Here is a 19554-nt window from a genome sequence, read left to right as displayed (position 1 = left end):
CTAACCCCTCCACCTGGGTTACCCGCCCTTGGTGCAATACCTTCCCCTCCGTTCCTGGCCTTTCCAATTGTTTGGAGAGCATCTACTCTTCCATTGTGTTTCCACCAGCACAGAGGTGCAATGATGAATTCTGCAAGGAAGGCGCTGTTGTAGGTGCTAAGGGGCACATGTAGAAGAGCAAAATCCAGGCATGGCTCTCAAGGAACTTACTGTGAAAGTCCCAAGTCTTAGCTGTCTGTCCTCGGTCTCCAGAATTCAAGGTTATTAGCAGCCCTTGATGTACCCGCCGTTGTTCTCTCCATGTTCAGGCACAAGGACACGACGCACAGGGTGGCCTCCGTATCTACCCACTGTCTTCCTTATCTCTCCCAGACTTGGCATATGCTTTCACCTTCTGGACAGCCCAGAATGGAGATGTGCACTCCAGTGCTGCTTTTATGTGTGCTGATCCCACCTCCCGCCATGGGAATGATTTAAGTGGTCTATCCAGTATTTCTGGGGTCTCTTTGCTTGGTTAGGTTTAAGTTTTATTAAAAGAAGAATCCATGTCTTTGGTATGATTACTTCTTGTTTGTTCTGGAGCGTTTAATATATATTTATGGTGACTGACAGTCTTGCCATAACTGTAGCATGCTTTTGGCTACTCGAGTTACTAGAGATAATGATACTGGATTTGGGGACAGGACATAAACATTTCCTGAGGGCTGGACAGTTTGGATAGTTTCACTGACTCCCAACAATAACCCTGGGAGTTAGGAGATACTCCTGTCTTACTGATGAGGAAACTGAGACCTAGCTGGGCAACTTTTCCAAGGTCTTAAAGAGTCAGGATTTGAAATTAGTTCTCTCCACACCAACATAACCTAAAACCCAGGGTAGTGTTACATGAATCAATCAGACAATAGAGATTATTGCTTGCCGATAGCAAGTTTATAGATCACAGTTACTATGTGTACTTTATACAAAATGTGTAAGTCTCCTTTACGGGAGAATTTTCTTAATATAATGGCATTTCTACTTGAAATCTTTTTATAAAGGCCATCCTATTTGAGACCCCAAACGCTGTTAAGAACAGCTCACTCTATTTCTCTTCCTTTGCAGGTAGTCATTCTGCCACCAGGAGAGTTAGGGTGAATGAATCTCTTCCATCAACTCCACTGTATCAGCTCTTAGAGAATTTTGAGGGGAAATTGAAGGTGGGAGTTGGAGGTTGTTGAAGTAAGAACACATTCTTATCGAGTCTCTAACATTGGAAAGTGCCTTAGCACATCCTCACTGCTTAAGCCACATTGTGAACAGTTGTATCATTGGCATTATTATATTCAGAATTGATTTTAATGTTAACCCTTTCTAAGTACTCATCCAGGACAATCAGTTTAAGGTTAGATCACAAATCTTAACATTTTAGTATGTTCCAAAATTTTTCCCCTACTCAAGTCCTATTTTCCTGTTACACCGACCATCATTCTAATGTTCAATTGACTCGTATCCTAACTTGGCTTGTAAGTCACTATTAATATTGATTGCTCATCTTCAGAAGTTGTGTGTCAGCTGAGGGCCTTCCTGTGGCCATTTTTCCTCATCCAAGTTCTTACCAGATTCACTTTCCAGGCCAGTTGATTCTTTAATCAGTACCAGTCTTAATCAGTATTGATCTTGGCTGGACATTAAGAAGTTACATGTTGCTGTCTCTTCAGGTGTTTGTAACCACTTTTAACTTCTCTCTCACAAGAGCTAATGGTACCTGTCTGACTACAGATCAGACTCCTTCCAAAGCATACCAAACCACATACTGGGAAATGTGCATAGGCCTGTCTTTGCCAGCTAAGATGGTCCCACCCACAAACCAACCAAGCAACAGGAACCAGGGTTATCAAATCTGCAGTACCTTCAAAATCACTTTGAAGTACTTCCTACTGACTACATTGGTAGTTTATTCTTCTTAACAGGGTTCTTCGGGTCCCCATCTCCCTAGAGTTATTTAGCTGAATTGTCATTCCTCCCACTTTTCATGCCTCCATAACCTGTCATCTCCTCTATATGCCTTTTACAAAATGCTATTTTCTTTTTAACTGAGAGCATATATTTCTTTGACCCATCCTGTGATGAACCGTCCTAACGGGCTTTGGCGGGCCACTTCCCTCTTTTTACCCATCCTGTTCTTCCTTACATACACAGTTACATGGATGTCCCATTACTTAAAACCATATGTAGACCCTCAGCTTTCCCAGACAAATAGCATTAGTTTTCCTGACTAGCTTCCAGAGATTGAGTTACTGTTTTGGCTGGCCTTTTCAGGGAACTTCGCAGACAGAAAGTACCACCTAATTGTTACCGTAGTGCCGGAAGAACTTATCTTGCACTCTGAACTGCACTAATCATTTATAAACATAGGTGTATCTGCCTGAACCCAAGAGCTCCTGAGTCAAGCCTGCCTTACTCTTTGGGATCCTTGGTATTTCTAAAACTGCTACGAACTTTATGTGATTTGAGAAACTCCTTTAGTTCATGAAGATGACCCAGGCAGAAGAGATTCCTAGGAAGTGGCAGGTGAAAAGTACCAACAGATTGTGAGGAATGTGGTACAAAGTCCAAGTAGCACCTTTGGAGTAGAAAGCAAGGGTGAGCTGGCCTGTCAGCTGTGGGTCTGAAATTCAGCCTGCATTATTCATAATGTAACTGAAGCTTAGGGGCGGGGGGAGGGGAGGTAAGAATAGAAAAAACAGGGATTCACATTACAGTGTGGCAGGTGCAGGGGATAGAAAATGGCCCAGGCCATTGAGACCTCCTTGGCCATCCCATACTACTCATTTGTGCATTTGAGGAGGAAAAACCAGTTTCATGTGACACGCTGAACAATAGCAAATCTGTCTTCCTAAGCACAGTAAACAGACTTTCTCAAACATACCAAGTCTTAGTTTCTGGAGATGGGGTGTGTGTCGTTTCCAGCACACAGGAATTCTGGATGTGCCAGGTGTATGGGGCTGCTTGACTCCAGTGAAAGGGAAATGGCTCCGCTCTGCACTGTGGCAGTTGGCAAAGGACTTCGACCTCTTTATGTTCCAAGTTGGTCAGGGAAAACTGTGGTCTCAACATGCAGGTCTCTGGGCATAACCCAACGGGCGGTGGGGAAATTAACTCAGTTTGCAAGGTATACACAATTGTGCTAGCAGCTTGGTATTTTCTGTGAAGGAGCTTGTTGTCACCAGGTAGTGATGTAAAGTTCAAAAGTTAGTCTATTAATAGAACTGTCAGTAGAGATGGGGAAAATTTTTACACCCAATCCTCTGAGAACAGATTTGCTGAATCTTTCCTAGCTATTAATAGGATGGCTTAGGAGTTCCTACCAATAGAAGTCAGTGGATCCTTGGAAAGAGCATATTCCCAAAAGATTATATACTTGGTGATTCTTTTATGATGATTCTTTCTTTACTCCCACAGAAAGCTAGTTATTCCTCTTTCATATCATTTGAGCTGTAGTCAATATTTAATACCCTAAGCATCTCCGTGTGCCTTACACTGATGCAATATAATTCTAAGCGTAGTATGACAATTCTCATTTGGTCTGAGTTGAGGTTAGGGAGGGGGGTTGTTTAGTATATGTGAAATGGAGCTATTCTTTCTCTGAGGGAGTGAGAGTGTTAAAAGAAATTTTGTTGTGTGAGTTTATAAGTCACTATTTTATTTTATTTTTTTTAAGATTTTGCTTATTCATTTGAGAGAGAGAGAGAGCACAAGCAGGCGGAGAGGGAGAGGGAGAAACAGACTCCCTGCTGAGCTGGGAACCCGACATGGTACTTGATCCCAGGAACTGGAGATCATGACCGGAGCTGAAGGCAGATGCTTAACCATCTGAGCCACCCAGGCGCCCCATAAATCACTATTTTAAAATTACAACTTGCTAACTAAGAAGTAATTCCTGACTACAAAAGGGTAATGAGGGAACTTTTTTTGGTGTGATGGACATGTTCTACATTTTGATTGTGGAGGTGGTTACACAGTTGTATACATTTGTCAAAACTCACTGCATTATACACTTAAAATTGCTGAATTAACATTGTATGTTGTTATACTTCCATGAAGGCTGTTTCTAAAACAGCAGAGCAATACAGTCTGACTCAGTAATACCACTTCATGGCTGTGAAAGGAAATCCCTGCTGATTGTTTCTGGAATCTTAGGGAACTGTGTAAGGGAAATAGTAGAACTTGCTGTTTCCTAAGGCTGCCACATGTTCAAAAAGCTTAGAGCTATGAGAAGACAAGGAAGGCGGTGAAGGATAAACCACCCATCCACTTTCTGCTTAGCTGGTCTTTGTCTCATAATTGCAGGTCAAAGGCAGAAATGAGACACACTTGCCGTGGTACCATCAACCTCGCCACGGCCAACATCACCGTGGAGGACTCCTGCAACTTCATCATCTCCAACGGCGGCGCTCAGACCTACCATCTGAAGGCGAGCTCAGAGGTGGAGCGGCAGCGCTGGGTGACGGCCCTGGAGCTGGCCAAGGCGAAGGCTGTGAAGATGCTGGCAGAATCGGGTAGGGAGCAGAGAACACCACGTCTGGGGAGCTTCCTGTTTGCCCCTCCTAGGCACATACCTTATTTTGTACCTCACTGTCCGTTAATTATCACCCATCTGACTGACTCAGGCATCTCCTCCTCATGCGGTATTTCTCCCGGAATGGTGGTTTTCATCTGGGCGCAGTTCTGCCCTGCGGGGGTCATCAGGCAGTGTCTGGAGATGTTTCTGTGGTCCTAGCTGAGGGATGCTGGTACTATGGGCACCCAGTGAGGAGAGGCCGGGGAGGCTGCACAGGACAGCCCTCACAAAGAGGAGTTAACTGGGCCCAAATGTCAGTAGTACCAAGGCGGAGAAACTCTGTCCTCGAAGCATAATGGTTGTTGTTTTGGCTTTTAATGCCATTTGACTACCTTAAAATTTGGGGAAAGAAATATTTTATTGCTAGGTCTGTCTTAAGATTATTACAACTCACGGTTAGATTCTATCTTTATTTGTTTTCTTTTTCTCCTGGCATTTTCTTACTTAAGTATCTTCTGAGATGAAACAAGACACATTATATGGGATACCTCCTATGGAAAATCTTCAGTTTGCTACCTTAGTTTCACTAAAAAGAGTGGTCTACACATGTTTCGATTTTTCTTCAAGGAAAATGGTGGTATTTCCCCTGCCCCCCCCTTGTTGATAGTTTAATCACACTGAGCTTGTCCACCCAGAACTGACCAAGATGGTCACCTGCTGGCTTTGGTTCATCTCTTGTTTTTTTATCCCCTGTCATTTCCCACACTGTATTATATCTATTAAACAGTGAAAAGAAATTTACCGCTTTGTAAGTTTTTTCGTAACAGGTTATATTTTGACTTCAGTCCTGCCTCTCAGGCTAGCAGATAGGGGAGGTCTTTCCTTATTTCTTTTGTTTTGATTTTAGTGCTGATGTTAGCTCCCCCAAAGGAAGTGACACTGCTAGAAAAGCATTTTGCAGTTGCAGAGTGTTGGGTACAGAACTGATAGCGAGAGGTACAGCGTGGCTCTATTTGACCTACTGTTGGAGGGTCATTTCAGTGCAGGGGTGGCTTTAGTGTCAGATGAGTTCATCACAAACTTCCTGAGCTCTCCTTTGGAAAAGGTAAATTAATGAGTCTTTTGGTGATGTGGATATTGCTTACAAAGAACCAGAGTGCAATTCTCAACCCATTTCATACAGGGCTCACCCATCACCCAGTGGATAATGGTGGATTTATAGTAATGATCAGCTTGGACTGGATTGGAACCCTCAAACTGGAGTTACAAGGCTCAACAATTCATTCCCAATCCCAGGAGCTATTTAGCTTCTCCATCCTATCTTCCAGGGATCATTGATTCTCAAACTTCAGTGTGCATCAGAATGGTCTGGGCAGCTTATTCAAAATTCAGGTTCCTGGGCCTTGCCTCACACCAGCCAAATCAATTTCTGGGGTGGGGCCAGAGTGTTGGCGCCATTAAGAAGAAGCCTAGGGGTGGGGGGAGGGGTGGGGAAATTGAATGTAGGTGGACAAAAGGTACAGACTTTTAGTTATAAGATAAATAAATACTGGGGATGTGACATACATCCCCATGATGACTATAGTTTTTTGTTTTTTGTTTTTTTAAGATTTTATTTGTTTATTTAACAGAGAGAGAGAGAGTGAGCATAAGCAGGGGGAGCGGCAGGAAGAGGGAGAAGCAGACTCGATGCGGGGCTCGATCCCAGGACCCAGGGATCATAACCTGAGCAAAAGGCAGATGCTTAACTGAGTGAGCCACCCAGGCGCCCCTAAATGATGACTATAGTTAACACTATATGGTATATTTGATAATTGCTAAGAGAGTACATCCTAGAAGTTCTCATCACTAGGAAAAAAACTTTTTTCCCCTTTTTTGTGTGTCTATATGAGATGATGGATGCTAACTACATTTACTGTGATAATCATTTGTCAATATATGTAAGTCAAATCATTATGCTTATACAGTGCTATATGTTACATATATATGCTATATGTCAGTGATGACTCAATAACACTGGAAGAAAAAAGAAAAGCATGGGCAAAGTAAATGCTCATTGGCGTGTGCCACAGCGGGAGAAAAAGGAAGAACCACTCAGGGGTTTGTGGTACAGGTGGGCCGCGGACCACAGCAGAGCCCAGTTGTCTGGTAATGGCAAGCCCTCAGCTGGTCCGAAAGCACGGCTGGTTTCGTTGCGGGCAGAGTGGGTGGGGTTCTGACTCTCAGCTCTGGAGTCACGTAACCGGAGTCCTGTAACTCACCTTTGGCTCCTCCAGATGAGTCAGGAGACGAAGAGTCTGTCTCACAAACCGACAAGACGGAGCTGCAGAACACCCTGCGGACGCTGTCCAGCAAAGTGGAGGACCTGAGCACGTGCAACGACCTGATAGCCAAGCACGGCACAGCGCTGCAGCGCTCGCTCAGCGAGCTGGAGGCCCTGCGGCTGCCCGCCGAGAGCAACGAGAAGATCAAGCAGGTCAATGAACGGGCCACGCTCTTTAGGATAACATCCAATGCCATGATCAACGTGAGTGCAGCCAGCGCCTGGGTTGCCTTTTCATTCCCTCCCTCTTCAGAGTGCAGTTCTCCCCACGTGCCGTGCCGGGGCAAATTGTAATTGATAAAGCAGGGAACGGTAGGTCCTGCTTCACTGCTCAGGGGATTTAAGTTACATTATCCGTTGCATGAAAGAGAACAGACCGCGCAGATGCAATGACTTTCATGCTCTGCTCACACAGTGCTCTCCAACCTGGGACTTCGTTAGGAGGCCAGAGGCCCAGCCTTGCTTCTGCAGCCGGCAGGACATCCCATGGTGATGTTAGTTGAGTCCCTTAACCTCTCTGGGTTGCGGTTTTGTTAATTTGTTTTTATCTAACTTGATCTGTTGGATCGGAGTGGTCTCCGTGGGTCCCTTCCACTGTCGTGTGTGAGCTTCAAGTTGGGAGTCTTACCATACTTTGCTAGTGCGCTCTGGCCTACGGTGTGGTAAGTGGGGGCCGGCCAGGTACTAGTGAGAACTTTATAATACTAGTTAGTCCCATCTGTGTAGTCCTTGATTCCGGGGCTAATTCTGGGTGATAAGACAAAAGTACTCAAATTTGGATACTTTGCTTTAAAAATAGAAGGGATCGGTGCTTCTGTTTTATTATGACTCCAGCCTCGGGTGGCTGTGTGGAATACTTCAGCTGCTTGGGTGCAGGGCTCTAGGTAAACTCAGAGCATGGCGGGCGTTGGGATGTATTTCAGATACTGGGTGACAGGTGTGAAATGAATACATGGTTTAAACGGCACTGTTGCTCCTCTGTCGGTGACTGATTCTCACCTGGTGCGTTGTTTCAGTTCACTTGCACAGAAGAACACCAGAGGATGTGTCCTAAGGCAAGTGAAAAGAGTATTCTGAGAAAGGGCTTATGCTGGTTTTGCCCCTGTCCAATTAAATGGGATGAAATTACCTCACTAGGGCCAGATTTTCCCTTGTTCAGGGAGTGATACTAAGACATTTGCTTAGAACTAGTTTAGTTCACATGGCTTCTAGAAATCAAAGGTCTTTCTCGTGCCCAGGGGAAATTTTAGTTTTTCTCACTTAAAAACCCCTCTGTTACTCCATAGAAAGTTGTGAGAACCTTGATTTTCATATCATTTTCTGAAATGCTGAACATTTTCTTCAGTGCTCTGATTCACACACCATGTAGAAGAGGCTAATTATTTTTGTCCACTTAAGGACTGCAGGAAGATCAGCTGTCTCCCAAGCCCATTCTGCCCATCAGCACGAATGCTTGTGGTTCTAATGTCTAATCGTATGCTCTTGTTCCAAACTGTCCCACTTCTTAGTGACTGTGTGCCTGTTTTTCAGGTCCTCTTATGATCAGGAAAACCTCGTAAAAAATACAGGTCAATTCACCAATAAATATACTTCTTAAATGGAACAGGACACAACAGTCTCCTGACAGTGAATGTGGCCTTTTATCCCTGCTCCATGGCAGGTTTTTTTCTCCTCTGATGTGAAAAATTAAACACCTCTTGGTTAAAAAATTTTCTCATAAAACTGAAACTTAGTTTGGATTTTTCTTTTGAAAGAAATGCCCATCTTTGTTCGTTGGGGCAGTTCTTCTTCCCCAAGTTGTAAATGTTCAGAGTTTGTGTCAAAGGGAATGATCCTTTGGCAATCAGAGGTAAGTTCTGTTTTTTCATTCTGTTCTCCCCAGTGTACTGCCTATGCCCCCTTCATAGCTGGTTGTTGCTTGAAATGGGTTTTTTTATCCTTGCATTTTTTCCTTGGTATCTTTTAGGTGATAGTGGCAAGGCCTTAAAATTAACATGCTGACTTTACATCTCACAACAGGCAAAGTTTTATCAAAGGAAGAATACATTTCACTCAATTTCTTGATTGCTTAGGACATAGCTCTTCTTTCTACCAAAGTGAATTGAACCTGGGAGATACATCTGATACTGTTAGTGTATCCATTTGCTTATTCAGGAAACATCTGTTGAGCACCATCTGTGTTCTAGGCACTGTGCTAGGGGATATAAAACAAATATGGATATGGTCCCTGCCCTCAGGGAGATTATTCTCTAGTGAGGGGACAGAGAAGTAAACGGATCATTATGGAGTGTGCTAGGTGTCATGATAGAAAGGAACACAGGGTGCTATGGTATATATAGGATATTGGAAGTGTTTAGCTCATACCAGGAAGATTAGAGAAGGTGACTCCTCAACTAAGTTCTGAAAGACCAGAGAGACTCTTCCTCTGAAAAAAGGCAATATTGACAGCTTGGGGGCCTGAAGTCCAACTGCCTTAGCTATCTACATAACCTGCTTCCTCTGTGAACTCAATTCCTTTTCTGTAAATGGTGATGAAACTAGTAGCTGCTGAAAGGATTGTTGAAAGGCTTCTATTAGATAATTAATGTAAAGGGTTCAGCAAAGTGCCTGACATATAATTGCCTTTCACTAAACTTTAGTTATGACCAGTATTCTTAAAAGAAGTGAGGGAGAGGAACTGATCTAGGTACAGCTGTGGCTCATGGGGATCCCTTCCCTCTCTCTCAAAGTCTGGAAACTACTAATTGACTGTTAGAACAAGGAAGTAGCTAGAGATAAGGCTGGCCAGGGATTAAGTGTGGGGGAGGGGATGGGGTGCAGATCCTACTAAATGGGCTTGGTAGAGTGGATTAGAAGAGGATAAGACCTATTTTGATGCAGGCTTAACTATGATAGCTAACATCTCATTGAATGCTTACCGTGAGCCTCAGATTTCTAAATGCTTTATATGTAAAGCGACAACTCTTTGAGATAGTTGCTGTGGTTGTTCTTTGTTTGCATATGAGGCACAGATAGGTTAAATGACTTGCCCCAAATTCCATAGCTAGATAGTGGGATGGAGCTGCGATGAGAGCCCCAACAATGGAACGCCTCTGAGTATGGAGGATGGAAAGATGTGTACACAGATCCCAGAAATATTAAAGAAGATTCAATAGGACTTGATAATCAGAAGTGGGGAGGGAAGAAAAATTAAGAATCAAAGGTGCCTCCTAGTTTCCTGGCTTGGGCAGGGGGAAGGGCCCTGGTACTGTTCTTGGCGTGGAGAAGCAGAGTCAGAACGGGAATGTGGTGAGTTCACTCTGGGACCCGATGATGTTGAGATTACTTTGAACCATTGGATAGACAATTGGATATCCTGTCTCCATGAATACAGAGCTGGAATTACTGATTTCATGGGCATTAGCTTATAGGCAAAGGTTGAAACCATGGGAGTAGATACTCTGTTTATCTTTTATTTTCTCCATAACAGGGCATAGACTTTTAAGTTTACATTGCTTCCTGCCTTCATTATTTATTAAGCAACCTTTATCAGGCTCCTACAATGTACAAAGCAACTAAGTTAGGAGCTGGAGATATGTGTATAAATAAGGTATAAATGGTGTCTTCGGGTTGCTCATAATCCACCTGGAGAGACAGAAAATCAGTCACAATACCACTGTGGATGGTACAAAACAGAAGTGTGTGCATAGTGCTATGGAAATGCAGAGGAGAGATTGGCTGCTTATGAAATCATCACAGAAGAAGTAACATTTGCCACAGATCTTAAAGAACAAAGAGGAGGGGAGGAGGCTACAAGGCAGGTGGTGGCCACACCTGAAGGGCCCTTGACGGTCAACCCAATGGGGGAGCCAGTGAAGGGGCTAATATGATCAGGTCTGTGTTTTGTCTGTAGATCCCTTCCTTGATGCCCACGTAGGCTTGTAGTTTTTAAGGTCAGTTGTTTCTCTTCGTGACCAAGATAAAAACCAGTTACTTTTCCCAATTTTGATCTAATTCAGGACAGACTCCCTTTTCTCAGCGTCTGAATTCCTCAGCTTTAGGTGACCTGAGTGTGGTCAGGAATGTATTGAAAGCAATTATCCTCTGCTTGTCCTCATCTTTCTTTTAGTCAATAGATTGCTTCTTTGGGTTCAGTTCACATAGTTGCCCCTGGCGATGTTGCCACAAATACCTTGCCTAGGTTTATTGCTCACTTGGCATTTGTTTAGTCCTCATGACCAGGAATATATAAAGGAACCATAACAACCATGTTCAGTTTTTTTTCTGGGATTGACCTTGATTGCATCACGGAGCTGGCTGTCCCTGATACCGTGGAATAAAAAGGAGCCTTTCGCTGTAATTTGCTAAAGTTCCTAGAATATGGTTACTTTAATGGGCTTACAGAGGCCTGAGGGAAAGCTCTGACTAGTTGAGTTGAGCATAACTCCTTCTCCGTCCAGGCCTGCAGAGATTTCCTCATGTTAGCCCAGACCCATAGTAAAAAGTGGCAGAAGTCCCTTCAGTATGAGAGAGACCAGCGTATCCGGCTGGAGGAGACCCTGGAGCAGCTAGCGAAGCAACATAATCACCTGGAGAGGGCCTTCCGGGGGGCCACGGTGCTGCCAGCCAACACTCCGGGCACTGCTGGTTCTGGAAAAGGTAAGTCGCTTGGGTGGCCTGTTCAGATATGAGCCAGGTGGTTTTCTGCCGTTGATAGCAGACCTGCAGACTCTCCAGGATCAGTGACTCCTGGGCCAGGGAGTTGGAGCTGTTTACTTGGCTCTTCTGCTGCTCTCTATCAAGTGTTGCTCTGTTGGTAGTTAGTGTGGTCAAGACCCTGCTGGGCCGGGTTTTGGTCAATTGAGCCAAAGTAAACGAATGGCCTTCTCCTCACAGATCAGTGCTGCTCTGGCAAAGGAGACATGAGTGATGAAGATGATGAGAATGAGTTTTTTGATGCTCCTGAGATCATCACCATGCCTGAGAATTTGGGCCACAAGTAAGTTGTCCTTGACCCCCCCCGAAATGAACACATCCGACCTTCAGAGTTGAGAAATGTTTCAGTGGGACTATCAAACTTGTCGATGTTAACTCAGATCTGGACTCTTTTCCTTAAATGAATGGAAAACCCTCAACTTTTTTCCATGAACGACCTCCAGAGATGTTTAAATTCATGCATATTCTAATCTAAGTGTCCTTCGGTCACCCGTTACTAAGTTTGTGCGGTGTGCTTTGCATTCCGCTTTGTAGAGACCTGGTGCGGACCAGACTCTGGTTGTTGACCCTTGTTCTGATTCTCACATGTTTCCCACCTGTGTAGACGGACTGGCAGCAACATCAGCGGGGCCAGCAGTGACATCAGCCTGGATGAACAGGTAACACTCATTCGGGAGCCATCGGGTGAGGGATGTGGGCATGATTCCCAAGGATTTGCCTGTAAAGCCCTACGAGAAACAGAAAATACTGATTCTTTTTTAATATGGGGGAAGGGAAGCTTATAAATACCGGGTTTTCTGTTCTTTGTGGGTGACTGAATGGCTTTGTTTTTGCCCTTAGTACAAGCATCAGCTGGAAGAGACCAAGAAGGAAAAGAGAACTAGAATACCATACAAGCCAAACTACAGCCTCAATTTATGGAGCATCATGAAGAACTGCATTGGAAAAGAACTCTCAAAGATCCCCATGCCGGTGAGGCTCTTGCACGCCTGGGCTCTGCCAGGAAGGCCTCTCGGGCCGCAGCGGGAAGTGTGCTTGCTGGGACAGCCGCATGCGCTCGAGAGGCAGTTCATGTGTGGCGTGGTCTTTGTTACCCTTATAGTCATAAACTATCCCTTAAAAAATTAGCTGCTTTAATGTAGTCTGTAGATCTGGTGTGTTTCCGGATCACTTCGAATCAGATGCATTTGTTTAGTGACATTTATGAGCAGATTCCTAAGCGCGACGTGCTGGGGGCATGCACAGATAAACAGAGCGGAGTTTCTGTTTTCAAAAAGCATGTAGTTTAAAAGAGACAGACCATGAAAACAGGTAGAAAATTTTAGTCTCCATGGTAGTGTTACGGGAAGTACTAGCCGTACACAGGCTTGGGGAGCGCAGAACAAAAACAGTCTGTTCCGTCTGGGAAGATGAGGATCCTCTCCATGGTGAAGTCGGTGTTTGGGCTGACCTCCGTGCCTCCCACCCTTCCCTCCTCCAGTCTGTCCACACTGTAGCCAGAATGACCTTTTTAAAATTACAGATGTAGTCCTGTCACTCCTTAGCCTAAAATCCTTAACTGGATCCTTTTTGGCTTTGAGGGTAGTCCAGATTCCTTAGTGGGCCTGATTCTTCCTCCCCTGGGCCAGGCTCCACCCACACTGGTGATCCAGTCCTTCAGAGTTACCTTCAGGTTTGCAGAGGCATCTTGGCTTCTCCCCCGTGGGGCATTTGCACAGACTGCTCTTTCTACCCCAACTTTCATCAGCTCCCCACGCACCCATGCTACTTTTCTTTTCCCGTGGCTAATCGCCTTGAGGATTCAGCTTTAGCATTATGTCCGGGAGTGAGCTTTCACCCATGCATCCGGTCAGGGTGAGATGGCTCTCCCTTGTGTTCCAGCAGGTTCCATTGCTCAGTCATTACACAAGCATTTACTGAGTGCCTGCTCTCTGCCTGGTGTTGCACCAGTGTATTAGTGACGAAACAAATCCCAAATCTGTTTGTCTAAACCCAGGGTCAGCAAACTGTGGGCCTCAAGGCCAAATCTGGCTGCCATCTATGCAGCCTGCAAGCTAAGAATAGTTTTTATGTTTTTAAATATTTCAAAAGAATAAAAAAGAGGATAATATTTCGTGACGTGAAAATTACGTAAAATTGAGATGTTAGCATCCCGTGAGTTTTATTGGACCACAGTGATGCTGGTTCACGCGTGTACTGTCCGTGGCTGCTTTCGTCCTTCGGCGGCAGTGTCGAGCAGCTGTGACCGAGACCGTATGGCAGTGTCGTGTGCGATAGGGAATATTCAGGCTTTGAGGGCCATATAAATATTTACTGTCTTACCTTTTACAGAAAAAGCTGGCCAACTCCTACCTTAAACAAATATTAGCTTAACTCATTCTCCTGTTAAAGTCTGGAGCTAGGGGATCCAGGGCTGGTACCATACTCCACGCTGTCAGGACCACGCTTCTTTCTACCCTGTTGCTCTCCTACCTGTGGCCTCAGTTCCTAGGTCTGAAGTGGCCGCCCCGGCTGGGACCATCAGGATCTCATTCCAGTCAGCAGGAAGAAGGAACGAGAAGGCCATGCCCTGCCTGTTAAGAGTGCGTCCTAGAAATTGCATAAACTAGTTTCACTTTAGTCTCTTTGGCCAGAACTTAGTTATATGGCCACAGCTGGCAAGGGGGTCTCCTACTTTCAGTGGGGTGGCCTAGTTAAACACTGGAGGGTTCTATGTCTTGCAGAAGAAGGGAAGAATGGAGAGTGGGGGGTAGCATAGAGAAATACAAAAAGTATTCTCCTCCCCTCTTGGGTCTCAGGAAGCAGCGTGTGGCTTCTGCTTCTCCACAGACTGCGTTCCTTATGGGGAGAGACTGTGTCTTCCTGGTCTTCAGATCTTGGATGCTGAGCCAGTGCCTGGCACAGGTACACCAGTTAGCAATTGTTGAAGTAATTAACTGGGTCTTAGAAAACAGTGATTTATATGTAAGTGTGTAGGCTTTTTGTCAGAAAAGCGTGGACGTCCAGACAAGAAAAGGCCACGAGTTAGCACCGTGGAGACACACAATATAGTTGGTTTACTGGGGGGTCTGAAAAGAAGCCGCACTTTCCTGGTGCCTTGCAGAAAGTAGTGGGAAGGACGTCATTGCAGCCTCAGAAATGCAGTTCCTGCTTAGAGATAACTTCCGAGGCTAGGTGACCTCTCTCTCTCCTTTACCATTAGTTCCTTGTTGACCTTGACACTAGGGGTATGCAGTCCTGTGGCTGTTTGCCCGAAGCTCTAGTCCTCACCCTCTGCCTGCACCGTGGGGCGTCACCGGAGAGCTGGGTCCTCTAGGCTGTTTCTCGGGTTCTGTGTCTTGGCGGCCAGCTGCGCTCCACCAGTGCAAGGCACCAGTAGGAGTTGTGGGGGGCGGTTGGAGAAGGGAGGGACCCCGGCCGTGCATTCTCCTGGGCAGTGCTTTAACGGTGGCTGTGTGGCTCTGGTTTCCACTGGACGGGGCCCGTGAGGCTTCAGCTTCTGCTGGGAGCCTCTGGCCTCTGGGCCATGGTTCTGCCGCTGCTTCTCTCTGTTCCTCCAGCTGTTGTGATCTCCATCAGCCGTGTAATGAATTCCCTCCTTCCTTTGTTTCCCTGTTGGGCCTCTGGCTGATAAAATGACCAATATGAAAAGCTTGGCGCCTTAAAGAAACTCTGGTTCCTGGAACAGTGGTCGGGGGCCAGGGCTGCGTGTGTGTGAAGAACAGCGAGGGCTTACGGATGCCTAAGGCTGTGCCCGTATGTCTTGTAGCCACCAGCGGAGCGCACTGCTCGTCCGGTGTCCCTCAACATGCATGGAAGCGTTACTTTGTGTTGCCTGAAATTCTGCCAAGGAGATTTTATTGGCGTAGTTTCTAAGTACCTTCTGTAAAAAAGACTTGAGGATTTGAGCTCTGTTAGTCCATTACCCCTCAGTGTGCATTTTTTCTTCTGTTTTTCTCTAAGTGTCTCTCAGTGTCAAGAAGATGGTGTTGGAATGTGGTGCCCTGTTTTAGTTGAGGCACTGATTTCTTCAAGATCCTACTTCCCAAAAGAGGAGTGTTCTTTTTTTTTTTAGATTTTAATTTGTAATTTATTTGAGAGAGAGAGAGAGCACAGAGGGGAGAGTGAGAGGGAGAAGCTGACTCCCCACTGAGTGGAGAGCCCAATGCGGGGCTTGATCCCAGGACCCTGAGATTATGACCGGAGCTGAAGGCAGACGCTTAACCGACTGAGCCACCCAGGCGCCCCCCAAAAGGGGAGTGTTCTATTGTTGGTCCGGTGGCTCTGTGTTCACTGGGAAATTTTCACAGAGAAATGCTGGGTATATTTCTCAGAGAAAAAGCAGGCTGTAGCCTATTTTTCATTTTTTAAATGTATAAATGCATAGAAATAAACATGAAAATATAATGGTTATCTTTGGGTAATGGCATCTCAGGTAAATTTTTTCCTTTTTAAAGCTTTTATAGCAGAAACTACAAGACAGTTCACAATTGGGAGGGCAGTAAATATTAGGGTACTATGTGGCTCAGAGATTGGTAGGTAGGAGGTTGGACAAAAATGTGGAAAAAGAGGTGGGACCACAGGAAAGAGAAGTGTTTTTGTTTGTTTTAACTGAAATATTGCTCTAGGCCAGCGCTAGTCAATAGAAAGGGAATTGTTTTCCTCCTTCCTCTGTTCTCTGGGTTCAAAACTCAGGCTAATGATATGCAGGCTTGTTCAGCGAGATTGCTGTATTGTAAAGCTAAAGTAAGCTTTGTGGGCTAGCCTGGGAACCTAACCTGTTTTTTATAGTGATTTTTTAAGTAGTAAAGTCATCTTAAATTCCAGTCAATTTAGAAATTAACTCTTTTTGGGGGGGATGGAGAGATAATGTCTCTTTTGTTCACGTCTCTCTATACCCAGCGGATGGTACAGGATCTGGCAAACATGAGGGATCACTAAATATTTGTGGAACGTGTAAGGGGATCAATGAATGAATGAACATCTGCCCTACAGAAGCACACACATACTTTCTTCATCCTGTGGTTGAGAGCCCTAAGTTGGCTCTGAAACTTGAAAGGCAGAAACACCCGAAGCCCCCAGTGAGCCCCCATCATGAGCACTCCTGTTCAGAACACAACTGTCCAGCCTCAGAGAAGAAACCAGAATCCTGGCCTGATGTAGAACTGAATCAATAATTAGCAATTGAGGGGCGGCTGGGTGGCTCAGTCAGTTAAGTGTCTGCCTTCAGCTCAGGTTATGACACCAGGGTCCTGGAATCGAGACCCATGTCGGGCTCCTTGCTCAGCGGGAGTCTGCTTCTCCCTCTCCCTCTGCCCCTCCCCCCGCTTGAGCTCGCTCTCTCTCACAAAAAAAATAATAAAATCTTAAAAAAAAAAAATTAGCAATTGTCTTATCCAGGAGTAGTAGCTAACTTTTGTAATGTTTTCTTTTCACCAGTCGGGACAATCCTGTACTCATAATTTACTACCCTTTCTTTTCTTCCTCAAGAATTTTAAATACCTTACTTCCTCTCTGAGTATACTTGTGCTAAAATACATTTCTTCTTTTATTCATTCTTTCTATACCTATTTGATGATGGTTTCCAATGGATGAGGCATCAATGGCTCTCGGATATGCAGGGATGAACGAAGAGGCACGGTTCCCATCTCAAAGAGCTTACAGTTAGTGAAATAAATGAAAACAGTGATTTATACCGCTCATTGACAAGGACAGTTGACCAGGGAGAGTGGGTCACTTGTAGGTTAGATCTTAGAGCTGGTCTCCTGAGCAGAGGCCTCTTTTCTTCCCAGTGATCGGCTTTATCATCTCGACATCGCGATATGTCTCTCTACCTGCAGAAACATTCAACTGTCTCTTATAGATGTGTGGGCAAAGTTTTTAAATCTGTTCTTTTCCTGACAGGTGAACTTTAATGAGCCCTTATCCATGCTTCAGCGCCTTACTGAAGATCTGGAATACCATGAGCTGTTAGACCGAGCTGCAAAATGTGAGAACTCTCTAGAACAGCTCTGTTACGTTGCAGCTTTCACCGTGTCCTCCTACTCCACTACGGTCTTCCGTACCAGCAAGCCATTCAACCCCCTCCTTGGGGAGACTTTCGAGCTGGACCGATTAGAGGAGAATGGGTACCGCTCCCTCTGTGAGCAGGTAAAGGAGCCTCAGGACTGTGACACATTTACTTTGAAGAAAGGGCTGGTTTTGGTTGATACCCCTGGGTGTTATATTTGCAGAAATTCCAGTCCTGTCATTCCAGACTGCCTTCTTTTCCTTTAGGGCTTCAACACTGGAGGCCCTGGTGTTCACCTACTGTTGTGGGTATAAAAATGTCATGCGTGCATTTTGGGTGTTTTCTCACCAATTCATAGGCAGTATCTTTTCCTTCTCCTTTCCTCCGTCTTAATTTGAACCACTCATTTCTTCAAGGTGAGTCATCATCCTCCTGCTGCTGCACACCATGCCGAGTCCAAAAATGGCTGGACACTGCGTCAGGAAATCAAGATCACCAGCAAATTCCGAGGCAAATACCTCTCCATCATGCCCCTCGGTAAGGCCGCCATCTGTGTAAAAAAGAAAGATTTTCTGGCATGAAAGAAGTGGTCACTGGTTTAATAGTCAGGAGACTAGAAATCTGATTTGGGTACTGAGCCTTAACTCGCCAGCGTTGGGCAGGTCATTTCACTTCTCAGCGATCAAATGAGTGAGGAGGCATGAGATTCTTGAAGGACCCATCCAGTCATAAATGCTTCTTCTTAGTTATATCTAATAAATTTTTAAGTATTATTTTAGAACATAAAATCTAGCGTGCTTAAAACTCTTTCTCTTAACCAGTGTTGTTGCCCCCACTGCTCTAGCAGTCAGCTTAGCTTCACTCCGTAAATCACAGTTCCTGTGACTGCAAGGTTAGGTTTCTCGGGCGGTCCCTCCCCTTTTGCTCTCCTTTCTCCCCTCTCTCTTCCACCACTGGAAGGGTGAAGTATCATTAATGAATGGCTCAACTCCAGGTAAGATGAAACTTTATTTTAAAAGATCTAATTGGAGGGCGCCTGGGTGGCTCAGTCGGTTAAGCGACTGCCTTCGGCTCAGGTCATGATCCTAGAGTCCCGGGATCGAGTCCCGCGTCGGGCTCCCTGCTCGGCAGGGAGTCTCCTTCTCCTTCTGACCCTCCCCCCTCTCATGTGCTCTCTCTCATTCTCTCTCTCACAAATAAATAAATAAAATCTTTTTAAAAAAATAAATAAATAAAATAAAAGATCTTATTGGATTACAAGTTTATTGTGCACCAACATGGAAAAGATCAGGCCTGGGAATAGGGCTCCTAATATGCAGTATTAGAGAGTCTATACTTTAGGGGAAATGAGATTATTCACAAAGTGTAGTAGAGATTCTCGAGGTTCTCTTGAACCAGAGCAACCACATTTGGCCATGTGTGTCCAGAAGAGTGAATGCCGAAAAAGAAACACAGAGCAGACAGAAAGAAACCAAGTAGCTCCCTAGAGACAGAGCCGACAGGGCAACTGCCTAAGCTCCCGGTGGCCTTCCATTTCCCAGTTCTAGTCTGTCATGAGGCGTAGCCTTAGTGCTGGGTTAGAGTCGTCTTCTTCAGTAAACTCCCCTTTCTCTCAGAAATAACAAAATGTAGCAGGTATAGAAATGAGAAAGTTTCTAGGAAAAAAAATTAGCCAGAAAACAAATGCAGGAATGTTTGTGATATATTAAAAGGAGAAAAGAAACGGGAGTGTTAGCTCTAGGGCCTTGTGGTTGATATGCAAAAGACTCTTAGATCAAAGGTGACTGAGGGATTTTGGTCTTGACGTTCACTGAAGACCTTAGAAAAGGTTCAAATTGCTTAACTGTCTTTGATGCTAACAATTTCAGAAGTATTAGGTTAAGAGTAGTAAAGCCTGGGGCGCCTGGGTGGCTCAGTTGGTTACGCGACTGCCTTCGGCTCAGGTCATGATCCTGGAGATCCTGGAGTCCCTGGATCAAGTCCCTG

General features: G+C 45.1%; 1 protein-coding gene across 1 annotated transcript in view; it reads left to right on the top strand.

The window, feature by feature from the left end:
- OSBP (oxysterol binding protein) overlaps positions 1 to 19554 on the top strand; it is a 33919-nt gene that overhangs the window by 655 nt on the left and 13710 nt on the right. Inside the window, exons 2-9 of the mRNA XM_035012929.1 lie at positions 4330 to 4538; positions 6817 to 7067; positions 11303 to 11501; positions 11739 to 11841; positions 12163 to 12217; positions 12399 to 12530; positions 17463 to 17708; positions 17985 to 18105. Of these exons, the coding sequence (XP_034868820.1) occupies positions 4330 to 4538; positions 6817 to 7067; positions 11303 to 11501; positions 11739 to 11841; positions 12163 to 12217; positions 12399 to 12530; positions 17463 to 17708; positions 17985 to 18105 (1316 nt within the window). The remainder of the gene's footprint in view (positions 1 to 4329; positions 4539 to 6816; positions 7068 to 11302; positions 11502 to 11738; positions 11842 to 12162; positions 12218 to 12398; positions 12531 to 17462; positions 17709 to 17984; positions 18106 to 19554) is intronic.

The sequence above is a fragment of the Mirounga leonina genome, unplaced genomic scaffold (genome assembly GCF_011800145.1).
Source record: "Mirounga leonina isolate KUSES-001 unplaced genomic scaffold, KU_Mleo_1.0 Mir_166, whole genome shotgun sequence".
Classification (NCBI taxonomy): domain Eukaryota; kingdom Metazoa; phylum Chordata; class Mammalia; order Carnivora; family Phocidae; genus Mirounga; species Mirounga leonina.
The sequence above is the reverse complement of the archived record's forward strand: the minus strand, read 5'-3'. Positions and strand labels throughout refer to the sequence as shown.